Raw genomic sequence first — 18,896 nt, forward strand, 5'->3', positions numbered from 1 at the left:
AGTTGAACCTCGGCGTTTTTATTACCTATGCAAACATTACGACTGATACCATTTGATTCTGTTAAAGTGCAATTGTATATTTAGAATCATATAACTCAATGAACTTACAATTAAAGAATAGTTTTGAACACTCCCTAAGAAATTTGGTTTTACAAAAGGGAGAGGCACCTGAAAGTGAATCTGAAATCATCACCTAACAGTAGAATGTCCATTTCCCGGCCATTTTCTCGTTCCCGGGAATCGGGAAATCTGGTGGCCTGTTTCCCGGGAATTCCCGGGATCCCGGGAAATATTCAAAAACATGTAAATTATATGCATTTCGATTCAAATATATATATATCTTATCGAACCTTTCGTGCATACAAACCCATAATTTGTTCAAAAACTACACTTCATTTTTTTTAACTTATTGTTAATCAAATAAATCAAACTGTTTTCTACAATGATAAATTGAAAACAGTTTAACGAACTCAAATGAAGAATTCGTCCATGCAATTAAAGGTTGATAAAAAAAATGTTTTTATTTGTTTGATTATTCTAACCATTTTTCGTTTAGCTGAACCCTTTACATATTTGCTATTCATATGAAATTTTCATCATTTTCAGGATTTGAAGTTCATCTGGCTTTCAAATCCCAAGGGAAACAAGTGCATAAATGTTACTTTCGAGAAAGCACAATCTGTCTACCTGCTGTACGATTTTTCATATATTTTTCGAACTGTTGTTGGTTTTCGTTCAACGAATAGGGCGTGGAAATACATATAATCTTTTTAAACTAATCTATTTGAATAAAAAAATTGCATTAAACGGCTGCAAAATACATATATACTGCCACAGGAATCGGCATATTCTCAATGAGTTTTGTATGACTACAATTTCAAAAAGAACAATAAGAATGGTCCCGGAGGCTTTCAGGCTTTTCCACAGACATAATTTCATACATGTCGGGAATTCCCGAGTTCTTCAAATTCCCGGGAATTCCCGCCCGGGAAATCCCGGGACAGACACTCTACCTAACAGTGAGTGGAAATAAGTAGTCAGCAGTTAAAGTAAAAACCGGTAAAGATAGCGGTTTCTGATCAAATGCAGTAAAGTTTCTGAGTCATGACGTTATTCAAACTATGTTCAGAACATTCTAGTTTAGTAAATCATCTATCAACAATCAGTTTCTTGCTAATTCAAAAAAGGTTTGAACAACAAATTTGAATGTGAATTGAATAATAAATATATAATATATATAATAAAATAATAATAATAAGTATTATGTAGATTAATAGAATAAATTTCTAGAGTAAAGTTTCAAAAATTGAGCAGAGACCACATTGATGTCGAAGCCATTCCGACCTGCACTACGCTTTGGAACTTCTCCCGTCAGCAGAGATGCGATTTTCGATTTTGCTTTGCCAATAAAAGGTAAAGGTGGCCAGCACCTGTTGTTTGTTTTATGTGTGCCCGAATCGAACATCGATACCAATAATGTGGGGAGCACTGCAGCACGGTTTTTTTTCTCCCTATTTCAATCTTTCGCGGTGCACAATAAAAACCACATTTGACCCTCGCCAGGTCCTTCGAGCCGGATAGTTAGAGGGTGGATCAAATGATAAAAGTAATAACTTTTTCAGGATTTTCGGTGGTCAATTGAGGGGGGAAAAGTATACAAGATGACCTGTGGCTTGAAGATAAGACCTGAATGTCCAATCGATTTAGGGTAAATTGAGGTTAGGAGGGTTGATTGGCTGGGAAAAGTCAATACTATGTATATGTTTACTATACTAGGAATAAGGCTGCTCAGTGCTCAACGAAATTTGAATTGTGTTAAATGATCAGGGCTCAAAAATCAAGATACAAGATTCAATATTTAAGATAAAATATTTAATATTGAAGATTCAAAAAGATTCAAGATTTCAAGATTTAGACTTCAAGGTTCAAGAGTCAATATTCAAAATTCAAGATTCATGATTCAAGATCTTAAATTTTAGATTCTAGAATCATGATACAAGATTCAACCTTCACGAATCTAGATTCAAGATTCAAAATTCAAGTTTCAATATTCAAGATTCTAATTCAAGATTCACGTTTCACGATTCATGTTTCAAAATTCAGGAATCAAGACTCAACATTCATTATTCTGAATTTACCATTGTTTCAAATTGCTCAAAACTGAGTCTATTCAAATATTTCATTTTAATTCATGCTCCAAATCCTCCCACCATGATTCCCAAAGTAAGTGAGACGAATCAGGCAAAAGTTTCTTGGTTGGGTGCACACGAGGAAAACGGAAGACGTTTCTCGCGTCTTCCGGAAATCCTTCTCCTAAACGAGAAAAGAGGGAGGGGAACAAACATAATATGTCCCCCATTCCTTCCGCTATAACGCATTATTGGAGCAAGGGCGCAGAAAACGGAACCGAACTGTCTAATCCGGTCGGTAATTCTGCCCATTACATGTCCATGTTTATGTCCGGTTTCTGTTGCGCTATCAGCTGGACCCAGGCCCAGAAATGTTCAAGAAACAACACCGGCAACAGTGAGATTTTAAGCCGGAAATGCTCTGGCTGCTGCACCCCGGATGCGGATGGCCGATAACTCTGGGGGTTGTCCTGATGGAGATCCTGTTGCGAGTGGTGTTATATTTGTCGATACAACTTTTCAAAGTGGATATCCTACCAGAAGGAGATTAGCAGAGCTTATGGCGGGGCTTTTCTATCAGTTGTAGAATTTATTAATGTCATTTGTTAATACAGGAATGAAAATAAACTAGAATGTGTCAAGAATGCTGGCAGTTGACCCAAATCGATTCGAAATTTATATTTCATAGAAAACCGATTCAGAAGTGAACAATTCAATGCCATTGGCCTATTTTTATCGAAGAAAATTACCATACCTAATTTGTTTTTGTTCAAATATTCAAATGGTTAGTAAACTTTCTTTCTGTTGCCAAGGAAATCAAAAGAATTTACAGAAAATTTTAATTGTAATTGGAAATTTTGAACAAAAGTAATGTTTGAGTAAAACTAAAGGCAAAAACACAATTCAGCGTCGAACGTCGCGTCGCGTCAGCTGTCAACGCCGTCGTCGAGTACTAAAACGCTGACGCGACGCAACCGAAGATTTTTGCATCACAATACAGCGTCAAGAATCATAGCAACCAAAAGTTTGTTTTGATTCGCTTCTTTCGTTCCGTTGGTTTTCGTGTCTAATTTGTTTTCGTCTTTTTTGTGGAAATTGCTATCAAGTTTTATTTCGACGGAATTTACGCTGCTTGATGAACGGCTACTGCCCCACAGAAGGGAGATTCACCATGGAAAATTAGGTCAACATCAAGAGATACAGCAGGTTAGGAGTTTAAAATACTACCAAAATATTAAAACCAATTCATTCTAACTGCAAAAAAATTAAATAATATTCTTTTCTGTTTCAGGGTATACTTCACGTAATACAAATAAGCCTCCAGCTAATTTGATACATATTCGGTAGCCGATGGGTTTCAGGAATGATCTGGATCGGTGGAAGGATGAAACTGTGGGACGCACCAGATCAGTCAAACTAGTGAACTGCACGCAGAGGCAGCATGAATGGTTGGCATAAATGTTAATTGATTAGTATGTAAATAAATCTATTGACTAAAACTATTTTTAAAGAAAAACAAAAAATTCGAAAATCTATTTGATCAACAAGAATATTTTCATGTGATGGCTCCATTTCATTGATCTACCCAAGGTATCAAAGAACACTTAAATGCTGAAAAATAATTTCAATGATAGAATTTGATCATTTGTATGTAAACGAGAAAACAGTGGACCGTTATTTGGGTTTGGGGTCTTTTTGTATTAAAATTCAGCATAAAACATAAAAACGCAATCCGTTTCAAATAAATAATTGTTAAAAAAAAAAATAATAATAAAAACGCAATATTCAGAACGCTGGCTGACGCGAGACAATTTTGAAATTTTTCAAAACCAAAACGTCGACGCCGGAAAACGCTGCTGTTTAGAACAAGTTTTGCGTTTTAGTACAATTTCTTCACTGACGCGACGCACCATTGTGATGACACAAACGGAAAATGGTATACCTAAAATCAAATGTCAACGCAACGCTGACACGACGCGACGCCTGACGGGCTATTGTGCGGCCGCCTTAACAGTAAAAAAAAACATTACATTTTATAACATCAACTGCCTTAAAATTAATAGATTTTTAACAAGATTAGAGATGTTTTTTCATTAATACGAACATCTATTTGAACCGATTTCTGTGTCTGTGAGTGCCTTAGAGAATGTTCGGGCTACAGTTGTAGCCCGAAGCTGAACTCAAGACATCAAATCGCCTACCAAGCGCCAAGCTGGAAATTGAGGAATCGAAAATCAATTCTTCAAATGACTTAAAGGGTGTCCACGATGAAATTGACACACACAAAATTGATTCGCAAAATTCGAGTTTTCATCCGATTGTCATCAAATTTTCAGGGATTGAAAAATAACTATTAAACTTCATTTTACCATTTTATTCGTTATTTATTTACAGATCATACGCAAATGCCCGCATCTTGGCCTTAACCCCGGTCATAAGATTCTACATAAACTGTGAATCAACCGTCTTTTGCATGTAAACCCATACTTTCTTCAGTTCCTCGACTGTCTTCACTACCTTAGGTCGTTTAAGAAGGTGCTGCTTCATAATCGCCCAGTACTTCTCGATGGGGCGGAGCTCCGAAGTGTTGAACATTTTCGGCACGAAATTGACCTTATTGCTCGCATACCACTTCAGCATGTCCTTGGAGTAGTTGCATGAAGCCAAATCTGGCCAGAAGATTGTTGAGACGTTGTGGGCCTTCAGGAAAGGAAGCAGCCGCTTCTGGAGGCACTCTTCATGTAAACCTGTCCGTTAATCGTGTCCTGGGTCACGAAAGATGCACTCCGCTTCCCGCACGTGCAGATGGCTTGCCAAACCAGGAATTTATTCGCAAATTTGAACATCTTCTGAGAGCGGACATGCTCCGAAACGCTGAACTTATACTTGGTTGTGAAAACCAGGTTACCGTGGATCTGTTTGAAGTCGGCCTTCACATATGTTTCGTCGTCCATGATGCAGCATTCAACTTTGGCGGAAATGTTCTGCTTCTCGTCGCGATTAGGGGCCTTTTGTACCTTGAACGCCCAGCCTTAGTTTTAGCCTTCTGGACAAATCTTCGGCTTAGGTGCAGCTTCTTAGCCACATCCCGAACGGAGGCGTTCGGATTTCGGTTGAAGACCCAACTACGCGGTTGTGATTTTTGGTGTTGTACGGAATACTTTTTCCTTCACTTCTGGGCTTCCAATCGGTAAGCAATCGTTCCTCAAACCGCTTAATCGCTCGTGACACCGTGGAATTCGCGATTCCCAACGTTTTAGCGATGGAACGATGCGAGAGATCCTTGTTCTCGTGATGAATGCGCAAGATTTTATCACGCACGAGCAGGGTTGCCAACATTTTTTTCAAAGATCAGGGAACTGGCGAAATAAAGATCAGACAAAATCAGGCTATGTTAAAGTAACGGAAATTTCGTTCAGAGGGATGTCTTTTTTTTGGTCATCGCTCAACATTTTCACTCTAATATGTGTTGAGAGCCTTCTTGGTTGAATAAACCTACTGTAACAAGCAATCGAAAGATTCCATTTGAATCTCTTTTTTAAATAAGAATTAACGGGAATGTTTGGATTGGTTCGATTCAGCCATATTTTCATTTTTTCCCTTCAGCTATGGTATGGTAGCACCAAACCGAATAGCGACAGTAGGACTAGCGACGCTTTTTTACTTGCGGGATTCCTGTCATTCGCAGGTTTGTTTTCCTTTTATCAGTCCAGTAGGCGATTCCGATGTAGTACTCGAACATTGTTTATGTTATTTACTGTACATTTTCCATAGGCCATCAATAGCATGCTTCAAGTCTCCTAGGAAACTCGCGCTGCGTCGTTATTATTTTCAACGTCGCGACGTATGCCACGTGTCGCTAGTACGCAAAGCTGCTATGATTAATTACACTAGTTTACAGCATTTTTGAACTCAGTAAACTGAAGGTCATTTCCAATGTAAAATCGGGCGCTGAATCCGAAAATGAAATTCAAAAAAATCTCAGTAGAACCGTTTTTGAGTTATGCTCCAAATATGAAAATTCGAAAAAATTAAAAAAGTTCTTGTACTTAGATTAAAATATCTCGGACGGCATAACAGTAATTTAAAATCCCTCTTTTGCATATTGAAGGTGAACAAGTTATCTATCGATCATCTGAACACTGTTTTTGCGTTCGACCAACAGTATTGTTGATATTAGTGACTTTATGAGAAAAAAAATTATAAAAAACGCATTTTTTTAGAGAAAATTTTGTTTCAACGAAAGTTTTAGACTCGATGGTAGCATTTAAAAAATCTGATTTTGTTTTGCGCTTGAATGTCAATTTAAAACAAAGATTTCAAGTGGTTATTTATCAAAATCGGTTGAAAATTGTAGAAGTTATGGCTACTTTACCATAACTGAAATTTTTGGAGTTTTTAATAATTTAACGAACCGCAGTACACTTATCATAGTATAGGAAGCATGGAACATGATAAATCTCACTCGCTCTAAGTCAAAATTATTTATTAGCTCACCAGAAGGTCACATGCCAAGTTTCAGAAAGATCTGACCATAGGGAGGGGTTGCTTAAGTTTTAAACGTAAATACAATTTTGAGGTATTTTGCCCGGAAGGAACGAAAAAGGCCGCAAATTTTGCCCAATACGCAATGAGTACTTTTTACGCATTACGTTTTATACGACAATTTTCGACCAAAATACAATCTTTGAACCGCAATAACTTTTCTGTTTCAAATCCAATCGAATTACAGTCTTCGGGTGAAATATTTGTCTCAACTTAGGCTTTCAGAAAATCAACCATAAAAAACAATCAGCTAGTGATGAAAAAAGTTATTGATGAAAAACCAGTATTTTTCGTTCCTTCCGGGCAAAATACCTCAAAATTGTATTTACGTTTAAAACTTAAGCAACCCCTCCCTATGGTCAGATCTTTCTGAAACTTGGCATGTGACCTTCTGGTGAGCTAATAAATAATTTTGACTTAGAGCGAGTGAGATTTATCATGTTCCATGCTTCCTATACTATGATAAGTGTACTGCGGTTCGTTAAATTATTAAAAACTCCAAAAATTTCAGTTATGGTAAAGTAGCCATAACTTCTACAATTTTCAACCGATTTTGATAAATAACCACTTGAAATCTTTGTTTTAAATTGACATTCAAGCGCAAAACAAAATCAGATTTTTTAAATGCTACCATCGCGTCTAAAACTTTCGTTGAAACAAAATTTTCTCTAAAAAAATGCGTTTTTTATAATTTTTTTTCTCATAAAGTCACTAATATCAACAATACTGTTGGTCGAACGCAAAAACAGTGTTCAGATGATCGATAGATAACTTGTTCACCTTCAATATGCAAAAAAGGGATTTCAAATTACTGTTATGCCGTCCGAGATATTTTAATCTAAGTACAAGAACTTTTTTAATTTTTTCTAAATTTCATATTTGGAGCATAACTCAAAAACGGTTCTACTGAGATTTTTTTGAATTTCGTTTTCGGATTCAGCGCCCGATTTTACATTAAAAATGTTGGTCAGTTAATCAAGTTCACGATTTTTTTAAAATTTTGTAAACTAGTGTTATTAGCGCTCACATTTTGGATTTTTTCTGCATGCATAAACTCTGCATGCTACTCCAGTTCCTCACTACCCATTTTTTATGACATTCGCAAAAATCAGGCAAAATCAGGCATATTTTCAAAAATCTGTGAAATTCAATGGCTTATCAGATTGTCAGGCAGGGCCTCGAAAAATCAGGCAATGCCTGAAAAAAGTAAGGCACATTGCCATCTCTGCGCACAAGCTGTTCTTCCGACTCCACTTGCAGGATGTAAACAATGCACTATGAACTAAATCCACCCAAATTTTCATTAAATTGTACCCAACGGTTAAAAAAGTTAGAGCAATTTCATAGTGTGGCATTTTCATCGTGGACACCCTTGATTTTAAACGTCGAGAGTTGCTATTTTTATAAAAAAAAAAATTTGACCGTAAATTGACTTTCTGAAACTGACAATGGAAATGATTGAAAATTATAAAAGATAAAAACCATGGCAAAGAGAAGAAATTGATAAAATGACTAAACCAAGGAAAAAGTTTAAATTTTTCATTTTTATTCTTTTTGTAATTTTCGATATTAGCAATTTGACTCTTTCGTTGTTTTTAAGCTGCATTTTTTTGTATTTGTTATTTTTTTCTTATTTTTGATATGGTTGAAACTTATGATTTCGGATCCTCCAGAATGTCGTTCCCCATGGCCAGTCCGTCCAAATTGGGTCGTATCGGATTGCTGCCGACTGCGAAGAAAAACAAGACAGATTGTTTTGGTTTCGTTCTCTTTTCGTCAATTCGCTGATCGAGAACAATAGCGGTTGACAGTTGATGATAACAACAAAATACAAATCATACACGCTAAACTCAGCCAACACAGCATGTGGTTATGAGTTTCCCTGCAGTGTCGACAGTTTATTCTGGGTAACTTACACAGGAACTGATAGTATTTAAGGAATGATTCAGAGTTGAAAATCACTTAGAAAAAGTGACAAGATTGTAATCGCTATAGCTCTAAGTTAGCTTATATGGACTCACGGTATCCAAACCAAAATACCTCGTTGCTAACAGGACAACAATAATTTTGTCACTTTTGTCGTTTTTTTAAATTTTTTGTCATGTTTATTAGTTGTGTCATTTTTTTTTCTTGTTTTTTAAGTTTCATTTGATTATTATTATAATTTATTAGAGACCTTTTAACCACCCGGGTCGTTCGGGTCTGTGGTTTCATTTGATGAATACAAATTTTTTCATTCGAATATATTTTTTCTGATTTGAGTGGTTTATATCATTTGTTGCGGGAAAATTAAAGAGATCAATTCCACGATGAGTTTGCTCCTTTCTTATAAATTCAGCTAAACATTTTATTTTTATTTCTTTTTAGGGCGAGTTAAAAAATATATGGACCTGTTAAATATGCCTTCAACATTTAATTTGGTTGTGTGTGATTTGGAGCCAGATTTGAGTCAGTTTAGCAGCAAATTTTAAATAACATTATACGAAGGCTATAAAAGTCATAGGCGTCGCCATTTGGCAATTTTTTTTAAATAGCTCCAGATCTCGACTTGACGCCTTACGAATTTTAAGAATTTCCGATTTATAAAAATGGTTGAAAGTTGCCTGCTGAAGCTGAAAATTATCGTGAGGTAGCAATTCTCTCTGCCATACATAAACTGTTCAAGACCATAATGTTGACCAATTCAGGGTCTCTAGAAAACCGGGAAAACCTGGAATTGAAAATTGTACTGGGAAACCCGGGAAAAGGGACAAGGGAGTCAAAATTAATTTTTTGATTCCATGGTCAGAGATTTAAACCAAATTCCGTTTAATTTCGGAGTCATAATTCAACAAATAAAAAAAAAATTGGAAGAAGATCATTAGTTTTGAAATTAAAAACTACTCTGATTTTTCTTCAATTAACTGTAACTTGACAGCTACACTCAGTGGGTGGGGAACATGGGAAAGGGAAATTATGCTAGGAACTCAGGATCGTATGCGACTGCTTTCTTTTAAACCCAAGACACTTTCCTCCGGAGAACTCAAATAAGGGAAATCACCAAGAAACAGATCAGACAGGGACGTAGAACTGGGTGGGTACTTCGCATGATGCCATTCGGGTCAAACTATTACATTTAGTTACACGCGAAACAGAGCTGGTAATTTCTAGTCTGGACTGCTTTAGAAATGAAGTTTTGGGGGAGGCTCATTCACCCTTAAACGTTACCACGGAACAATAAATAATGTAAAGGGATTAAAGCCACTCTACCAAACAGAAATCCTATAGGTTTCAACTTAACATGATTTGGGTTTATTCATAATAATGTTCCCTACATACGTCACACATTAATACTTGCGGTTCGTTTGCAACTCGGCAGGTCGATTAGTTGTTTTCGGCATTCCGTTGAACCCGATGTACGGCAGATGTTATTTTCGGTTCGGCTCGTTGAATCGATGCGGAAATATTGCAGCACCGTTCAAGGTACCATTGGCTCTTTTCCGGCGTCCCGGAAGAGCCAACGACCAGCAGTACGATCGTTCTCGTGTAGTCTCGGATTTTGCCACGAGGGACGTACTTGTTGTCAGTCGTTCGATGTATCGGATTAGTGGCGTTCCGATTTCTTTCTGCCCTGTTTTGTTATCGGCTGCGTCGCGTGCTGGTACAAATAGACGAAAACACAAAAAAGGCCCTCTTGGACCTGCCAAAATCGGTTATGATATCTGTGACGTATTGTTTTAATGTGCACGTGTTTTACATTTTATGTTATGGTTTTCTTATAATAATTTACCTTTTTAACGTAGTGTTTCTGTAGAATTTTGTTGTACACTCAATGTGGTCGGTGTGTTTTTAACCACTTTTTTTAATCTATTTATGTGTATATACATTAAGTTTTAACATGTTACATTTATTTTCACAATATTTTACTAACCGTACTTTTAGTTTAACGTTAGCCCTTTTAAATAGGATTTTAACTTCTAATTTTTGTAAGGCTTGACTTTTCCTTACTTCTATCTGAAATAGTAGAATAACTTTTAAAACATTTACATCACTTTTTTTTAACAACTACGAAATTACAATTACACGACGCGCACTTCCGTTATCTAGAACGTTCACAGGCAGAAAGAACAAGCTCTGTACGGACGAAACGTGACAAGACTCAAATACTTTCGACCGACACACATACGCGTTCATTAAATTTTACTCGAGTGTGTCGCTCTCCGAGTGATATCACTTCCCCGGTACGAACCCTGCCTAAACCCGACGCCCATGGATAACCCCTAGAGGAAAGTGCCTGCGTTTAGGCGTTTTTGGAAAAGGGAATTGAAATGACTGTTGTAGTTTTCACCACGGAGGATAGGAGTTAGGCGATTTTGTGACGGAGTTGCATAGAAATAAGTAACAAACTGTTACATAACTAAGTTTAAAAAAACTCACAACTTTTACCGAAACTTAGAGTTCAAAACTGTCTCTAAAGATAAGATTAAAATGAAAATTCAAAACTCTGAGCTGCAAATTTGGAAATGTAAGAAGAAGCTTCTATTATAATTTGAAGTGATATTGTTTAATTCAAGAGCTAAAAACAGGACAATGAAACAATTAAAAATAAATCTAAATATGGTCTTCATTTATACTGAAAATTCCAAATAAAAAATTTTAAAGCTTTTATGTCACGTTTTCTTTGAAAGTTTACGAAAATTTAGAAAATTACGAGTCAATTAATAAATTCCTGATCCGCGACAAAAACTTGAAGAAAATTTTAAAATTTCTATCGAAAATTTACTCGAAAAAGCTGTAGGAATTTTAAGCAACACTGTAGAAAATTGACTAGAGCTTTGTAATGAGGGGTTGTGTATGTAGATTGCAAGCAATGGTTTTAACCTAAAAAAAGTTACAATTATTAAACAATTACATTATAAATTCACATCTATGATATATCTTTTAAAAGTATTTTCGTATTTGTACTCTCTTATCAAAAACCTCATACTTAAATATCCCGAAATTAAAATTGCAGATTTTTCTTACTCAATCTTCACACCTATACCAAAGATTCTTTTGAAAAGATCTTTAAAATCTTAAATCGTCTATCGGACATCAGATTTAATGTTCAAGATAAGAGGCAATGTCAGATTTGAAAATAAGTTTCTGATTCCAATTTCTGCAGATTGTCCCGTCATGCTCGAGATTCGAAATAGAATCCAATTTTTAGATTACTGAAATAATTCTCAGTTTTAGTTTTAAAATTTGTTTAAATTTCAATTTTATGACTCAAAAATTTTAAGATTTATGCTTCTTTTATCGAGAATTTCAAATACATCTCTACGCACAAATTTCATATTCTGATTTAAAAATCAGATTCGAATTTCAGTGTTTGAATTGAGTTTTGTTTCTTATGTCAAATTCATGTGGATTCATGAGGATTCAAAATTCAAATTTAGATTCAGATTTCAAAGCGAAATTAGTTTTGGTTCTCGGATTTGTATGAAATTTGGTTCCGATTTTATAAAATCCACAGTAACAGGCTTCTGGATTTGCACTCAGTCTTGAATTTCATATTTTGTTTTCCTTTCAATTAAAAAAAAACTTTTTTATTCCACAGAATAAAGGAGATTTTAGCTTTAATTGTTAGATTAAATTTTTATTCTATAATACTATCTTGTATTTCAGATGTTATTGACATCACGATTCGATTAAAGGGCTCCTTTTTACATTTCCGACTTATGTGGATAAGCAGAATAAATTTATTTAAAAAAAAAACTTTAACCGAGGTATCAAAATCATAAAAAGCTAAAAATTTGAAAATTCTCGGTAATTTCTTTGACATTTTAGAATATTTAAACCAAAAGTCATATGACTTTGTTCGTTTAAAAATATGTATATTTTTTTTTAGATTCACAAGTTTGCTGAAGACATGATTACACAATTTTGCAATGGTTTAGAAATATGAATTTAACAAAAATAATTTTTTGTTCCAAAATGTCTTGCACAAGGTATCATTATTATCGATAAATTTATTTTTAGACTCTGAACTTCAACAAGCTAGTTGCAGAATACATCAAGAAACAAAGAGAAATATCCAACAATACAAATATTTCTGTGATGTTCAAATGTTCGAATTTTGATCAAATTTGTGAATTTGAAAAGAGATAAATAAAATGATACGCAAAACTTTTGAATAACGATTTTTTTGTAATAATTTCAATGCAGGAATTTTATTTAAATTTTAAACATCAAAATTATTTTTAAAAACTCTTTTTTTATGTTGGAAAGCCGTTAAGATATTTACTATGTTAATCTTTACAAATTTACAGAAGAGAGCAGAAGTAAAACAATGATTGAGCAAACAGATACACATAATTTCATGCAGCTGATAAATTCAAGCAAATGTCAAAATTATCAATGTTTACAAATTAATTCTGTTAATTCAACAATTTTTAAATAACCATTTTTGAAATTTTGTTTATCACTTTTTATTTACTTGTGGAACTTTGTTGAAAATGATAAACAGGACTTTCAAAAGTATTAACAACTAGCTGAACCGGTAAACTTTGTTTTACCTTTTAATAAATAAGTCATAATAAATGTTTTACATCATCTACACGTCCTTAACTGCATCGAGCTCTCGAATCGATTTTTATGAAAATCGTAAACAAAGTGTACGACTTGTGTCCCATTTAATGTCGATTTTGTAAAAAGTGAGATTCTTGAAACTATTATACAAACCATCTCCGACCCGAAAAACCCTCGGCCACCAAATTTCACTTCATTCCGACCGACCATTCATACGTGATGTTGTTACAAAGAAAACGCCTCCATTTTTATATATAAGATAAATAGAACAACAGAAAATTTACAAGCAGAATTTGAGACTAAAATATTATTTAAAAAAACTCACGAACCATCGGCTTAGAAAAAAATTTGATGAACAATTCTCTAAATAATTATTTTTCATTTCAGTGGTGTCAGTAAAAGTTACATTTTTCTATAAAACTTTTTTCCGGCATAATTACTGTGGAACTAGAGCTACGGAAAATTTTAATCCTTTATCGAATCGAGGGTAATAAACAGACTCGAAATCAGTTTTTGTTTTGTAGGGTTTTAGTTTTGTTTTTCTTAGAGTTGTCAGTTCATTCATCAATGATTCATTTCACTAAAAATTTGATAATTTTGAAATTTCAAAACGCAATATCCCTAAAACTATAGATTTTATAACATAACTTTCATAGCTTCAGAAGATATTATGTGAACTTTTGAGTTCCTTTAAATTTGACAGCTTGTTTGCCCGCTGTTCAACTATGTTTTTGCATGAATCCTTGAAATTAGATTTAAGTCTAGCTTGATTCTGCGGAAACCTATTAAATATGTCTTCCTGAGAATCTTACTTTAAAATATATGTTGAGGGAAATACAATATTAAGTTGAACAAATTACTGAATCTTTTTTACTGATCTCATATCTTAAAAAAAAATTTGCAATAAAAATCGTTAAATTTCTTAATTTTTCTAAATCTTAAACTTCGATATGCTAAACTATTGACTATGAAACTCGTTGCCCATATTTTGTTAAACTTTTGAGATTAGAATTCAAATTTGAGATGGTGATTTCCAAATTCTGCAATAAGAACTCCAAATGATGCAAAAAAAATGTTTGATTAACGATTTAAAAAAAAACCCTTCAACAACATATTTAAACAAATAATTATTGTTAGAAAGCGATGTTATTTCTTTTATATATTATTGGCTGAACCCACCAGAGCTTCTCACTAAATAATTGTTCTCTTGAGTTACTCGCATGATCAGTGCTTAGAAGATAGCAATAAAGGATAGACCAGAAATTTGTTATTTTCCAATAATAAACCGCGTTTTCTCAAATAAAACTAAAAGTGTCCTAGTTACATTAAAGGATTGTTCAAGTGGATATCTCCTGAAGAAACCCCAACCCGGTTATACCAGAAAGACGATTTCACTAGATATAGTGTCCAAACACAGTTGCCGGAGAATTCCTACAGGTCGTTGACCTCGACTCAGTCAAAGTGGTGTTCACTTTCACTTTAATCTTAACGGTGAGACTTGACCTGCCTCAACAATTATAAACGACAGTTTACCGACAGCTTAAATGCCAGCTTATAAGTGTAACATATTATTTAAAAAAAATAGAATATATCGTAGAAAAGTCCTGGTTTATACACAATTTTTTTGTGAGAATGATTTAAAAACATTTTTCAAAAGTATGTTATACATTCATAATAGTGTAGTTGATCCCAGCTTTTTTGTACAAATAACTTTTTTGTGTAGGATGTTTTCATAATCAATTTTAAAAAATGTGAGGAAAGCCTTAAAATAGACGAGTTCCTCCTAATGTTCTATAATATTAGTGTTATAAAGCAGCAAAATCAACTAAATAAGTTGAACATTTTGATATATTTTGAAGAAATTATACAACCAAAGCCTTGAACAAACCATGAATTTATGACAGAAAAAATCGGGAAAAAAAAAGGAAATTACAAACTGAAAAGTTTATGGTTACGCTTCCAATTGTAACATGGCCTTTAGAAAAACAATCAACAGTAGAGTTTAATTTAGTAGAGTTCTCGAGAACTTCACAATATGTGATGTTGGGATTACAAGCCGATGCATGTTGAAAACATGTTAAAAACTTTATACGTAATTAACATGAATGCTCTCCTGTAAGTCGTGTATGAAAATAGGATTACCGGTATTTTTCATTAGTGGATTCGTTCGTATTTGATTTTTGATATTTGAGTCTAATTTGTGAAGAAAGCGAATGCCAGATTCAGTGTATAAAAACTGGGTCAACAGCAGCGTACCACAAGGGAGCCCCTTGGGACCCCTTCTTTTTGTTACTGCTACAAACGAGTTTCCTGGAGGATAGTTTGGACTCTACAAAATGCGCTTTATAGATTTTAAGAGTGCTCAAATAGAATTAGTCGATTTCGGGTCATTTTTGAATTTTTCAAGCTATAAGGTCTAAAAAGTTTTGTTTTGGTTCCAAACTCACCACGATTTTTTGCAGAATTTTTAAGTGACGTTTATATGAGTAAATTTGAACTTAAAGGTTTATATGGGAAAATGGAATATTTTGTACTGAAAAATCAACATCATTTTTGTTTTTTTCTGTGAAACCGAGCCTGCTTATGGTTTTTGTGTCAATTTGTCTCTAAAGGAAATTTTTTGCTGAACAACTTTGTTGAAGACCGCAACTTCGTATCTTATCAGGCAAAAAACAAGGGTACATCTTTTGTCATTGATAAACAATAAATTCAATTGACACCACTGCTGGTACCTCGCGAAGTATTGCATGGAAAGAAGTCATGCAATACCTCGCTAGGCACCCAACAGTGATGTCAATTGAATTTATTGTTTTTGATGCCAAAAGACATACCCCTGTTAAACAGCTAATAATTTTTCGCCCAATTAGATACGAAGTTACGGTCTTCAACAAAGTTGTTCAGCGGAAAATTTCCTATTAAGGAAATTTATAATTTGGCACTTAAACCATCAGGAGGCTCGGTTCCTCAGAAGAAACAAAAATGATATTGAATTTTCAGAAAACAATATTCAATTTTCCCATACAAACCTAAAAGTTCAAATTTATTCATGTTAATTTTACTTAAAAATAAAGTAAAAAATAATGAATGAGTTTTGATCCAAAACGAAGCTTTTTTGACCCCAGGGTTAAAGAAATTCAAAAGTGATCCCAAATCGTCTCAGTCTACTGTTGTAGCATACTGTTTGAAATTTAATATTTTTCAACGATCAAACAATTTGAAAAAAGATGACTCTTTTCCAAACAATTCAATTTCAAATTATTATTGATTTTATTTATTACATCTAACAATCCCCACACGTCACATTCTCATTCTCGTCAAAAGGATGCATGATTGGCTGATTCGTGTAAAGATATGCCATTCATTTCCACCAAACAAATTTCTGTTTCCCGTTCGCGTATCGTCGCGTTCTGTCTGATATCAGAAAAGACGCAAATTTCGATGCAAATTGAATTAGTTCGATTGCGCTCGTGATCGTCACATATTTATTTGCCTTCGCATCTGATTCCGGTAAATGCCATTGGCACTTATTGAAGAGAAATTCCATTCTCATGGCGTTGAATCTTGAGAGGACGATGATAAAGGTACCGGCAACAGTTAAAGTCACTCACTTAAAGACTCACGTGTGAGAAACTTTTTTTTCTTCTCGAAAAAAGTCATTTATACTTTCATTTTCGGAATGAAAACTTTTCATTCGTCCCACGATTAAATGAACGTGCCACGAACCACGGGATGCCATCCATGGCACCTGGTCCGATAAAACGTTCAGCAGATTGGTATCTCCTCTATGCTTTTGCTATAGCACAGGTTAATGGTTCGGTGTATTTATTTTCGTGAGCATATGCCACACATTTGTCAACAAAGTGCTGAGATAATCATTTTCCAAAATTAAGGCACCACGGGGGTGTTTTTTTTTTGTTGCTCGGTGCAAACGACGTACGGACATTGCCAGCAATTCCGAATGGAAACTTGATGCTGCTGCCTGCTGTTATCACACGGGTGAATCAATGGAAAAGAAGGTAGAAGTAGGGAGTAAAAAAACCGCACCTGTCCAGCCAGAGTCCAATTCAGTCAAGCTTTCATATGTTTGCGGTTCCGGTGGGGTTCATTCTTTGACTTCGCCGAACTGAGGGAAGAGTAAATTGAGGCGCAATCTTGCCGACACGGACCGAACATTGCTTTGGACATGTGAACAAACATAGATAAACGTTTGCGGGCACGAACTCCGGGGGAGCTTCCGAACGAACGAAGAAGGGCAGATGAGAGTATTTCGTAGACGATGAAATGTTTGGTTATGGTGGGTTTTCACAGTTATTTGAACAATTTGAGGGGTGGAGATTAAAACATATTTTTCGAGTTCCAGGTACGACGAGAACAGCCTCAATTTAGTGGTAATCTCAAATGAAATTCTTATTTATCTATGAAAATTTCCAACACATAACGGTAGATTCTATCCCATAAAATAGCTTACAGATTACAGATTAACGAAATATGGTCAGATTTGGCTTAATCGCTTAAAATCTTTCCTTAGAAAACAACAGGAATGCATTGGTTTTTATGCTCATAGTTTTAGTTGAATGGAAGGCGAATCATGTTCCACTTAAAAAATCCGCTTGCAGAATCCATGTTTCGATTTGTTCATAAATTACTTGCACAATTGGAGTTAAAAAAAGATGTCGTGGAAAATTTATAATATAAGTTTAAAATCAGAATTATGTAACAGATCAGATCAAAAATTTTAGAGGGATTTGAAAATGGACTTCATAAAAATAATTTTGTTATCAAATATCAAATTTATTAAAATCGCTATCTTAAATCGCTGTGTGCCAGCGGCATAAAGAATACTGCCACTGGGATATTGATTCATGTCATACAAGGCGACTTATTCAGGACTTCCCTGTTACGTTTATCTCACATTTCTGTCTCTTGGAAATCAATGAGGTTTTTTCTGGGAGGGGGAGAAAATAAGGTTAATTGAAAACGAATAAATTCTTCATGGTATTCAATTAAAAGCCACGTGAGTTTTAAGTAAGTTTAACGCGAAGTCATGATGAATACTATGTTTGATGTGGTTAGCCAAAATAAAATTTAGGTCCATTTAACTGTTTCTTCTTCTGTGGAATTTTTGTTGCAGCCAATAATAATAAATGGAACAATATTCTTCGGAAATTAAATTTATTTTCACAGTCATTCACTACAACACACAAGTATCACTGAAATGATAAATAATCATGGATTCCGGGACTTTTTCGACGCAGCCCGGTTTGAAAGATCCTGTAGAAATTGAAAATATGATTTGATAAAAATAATTAGATTAAAAATAACTTACCTTGTCTGACTCTTTTGAACCAAAATCTGATGCACCATCAGAGTGCTCGATACCGAACAAGTGACCTAGCGGATGCCAAGCTGTTCGATCAACATGCAATTCCCTGAAAAATATCAACAAAAACACATCGGATTTACAGATTTTGAAAAAGACATTAATAATCATAAATCGAACTCATTAGAATTCCAACGCTTAGTTTTTTCTCATACATCAAAGAATTCAGGTTTTTGGAACCATTTATCGGTGTCCTACCGATCCCATTTCCGGTTGTCGGAACTTTAATAACTAAACGGCCAACTTTTCGACCGGTGGAAGAATTAATTTTTCTGCTTCCGTGTACTGATCGG

At 34.6% G+C, this 18,896-nt stretch overlaps 2 protein-coding genes across 2 annotated transcripts in view; one reads left to right on the forward strand and one right to left on the reverse strand.

Moving 5' to 3' along the window:
* Nucleotides 1-18,896, forward strand: part of LOC129756135 (phospholipase A2 inhibitor) — a 143,913-nt gene that overhangs the window by 30,799 nt on the left and 94,218 nt on the right. The gene's annotated exons all lie outside the window — the stretch shown is intronic.
* Nucleotides 1-18,896, reverse strand: part of LOC129753650 (uncharacterized) — a 37,845-nt gene that overhangs the window by 3,238 nt on the left and 15,711 nt on the right. The window contains exons 4-5 of the mRNA XM_055749491.1: nt 18,550-18,652; nt 2,445-2,611 (exon numbers count right to left, since the gene is read on the reverse strand). Of these exons, the coding sequence (XP_055605466.1) occupies nt 2,445-2,611; nt 18,550-18,652 (270 nt within the window). The remainder of the gene's footprint in view (nt 1-2,444; nt 2,612-18,549; nt 18,653-18,896) is intronic.

This window comes from Uranotaenia lowii, chromosome 3 (assembly GCF_029784155.1).
Source record: "Uranotaenia lowii strain MFRU-FL chromosome 3, ASM2978415v1, whole genome shotgun sequence".
Taxonomy (NCBI): Eukaryota; Metazoa; Arthropoda; class Insecta; order Diptera; family Culicidae; genus Uranotaenia; species Uranotaenia lowii.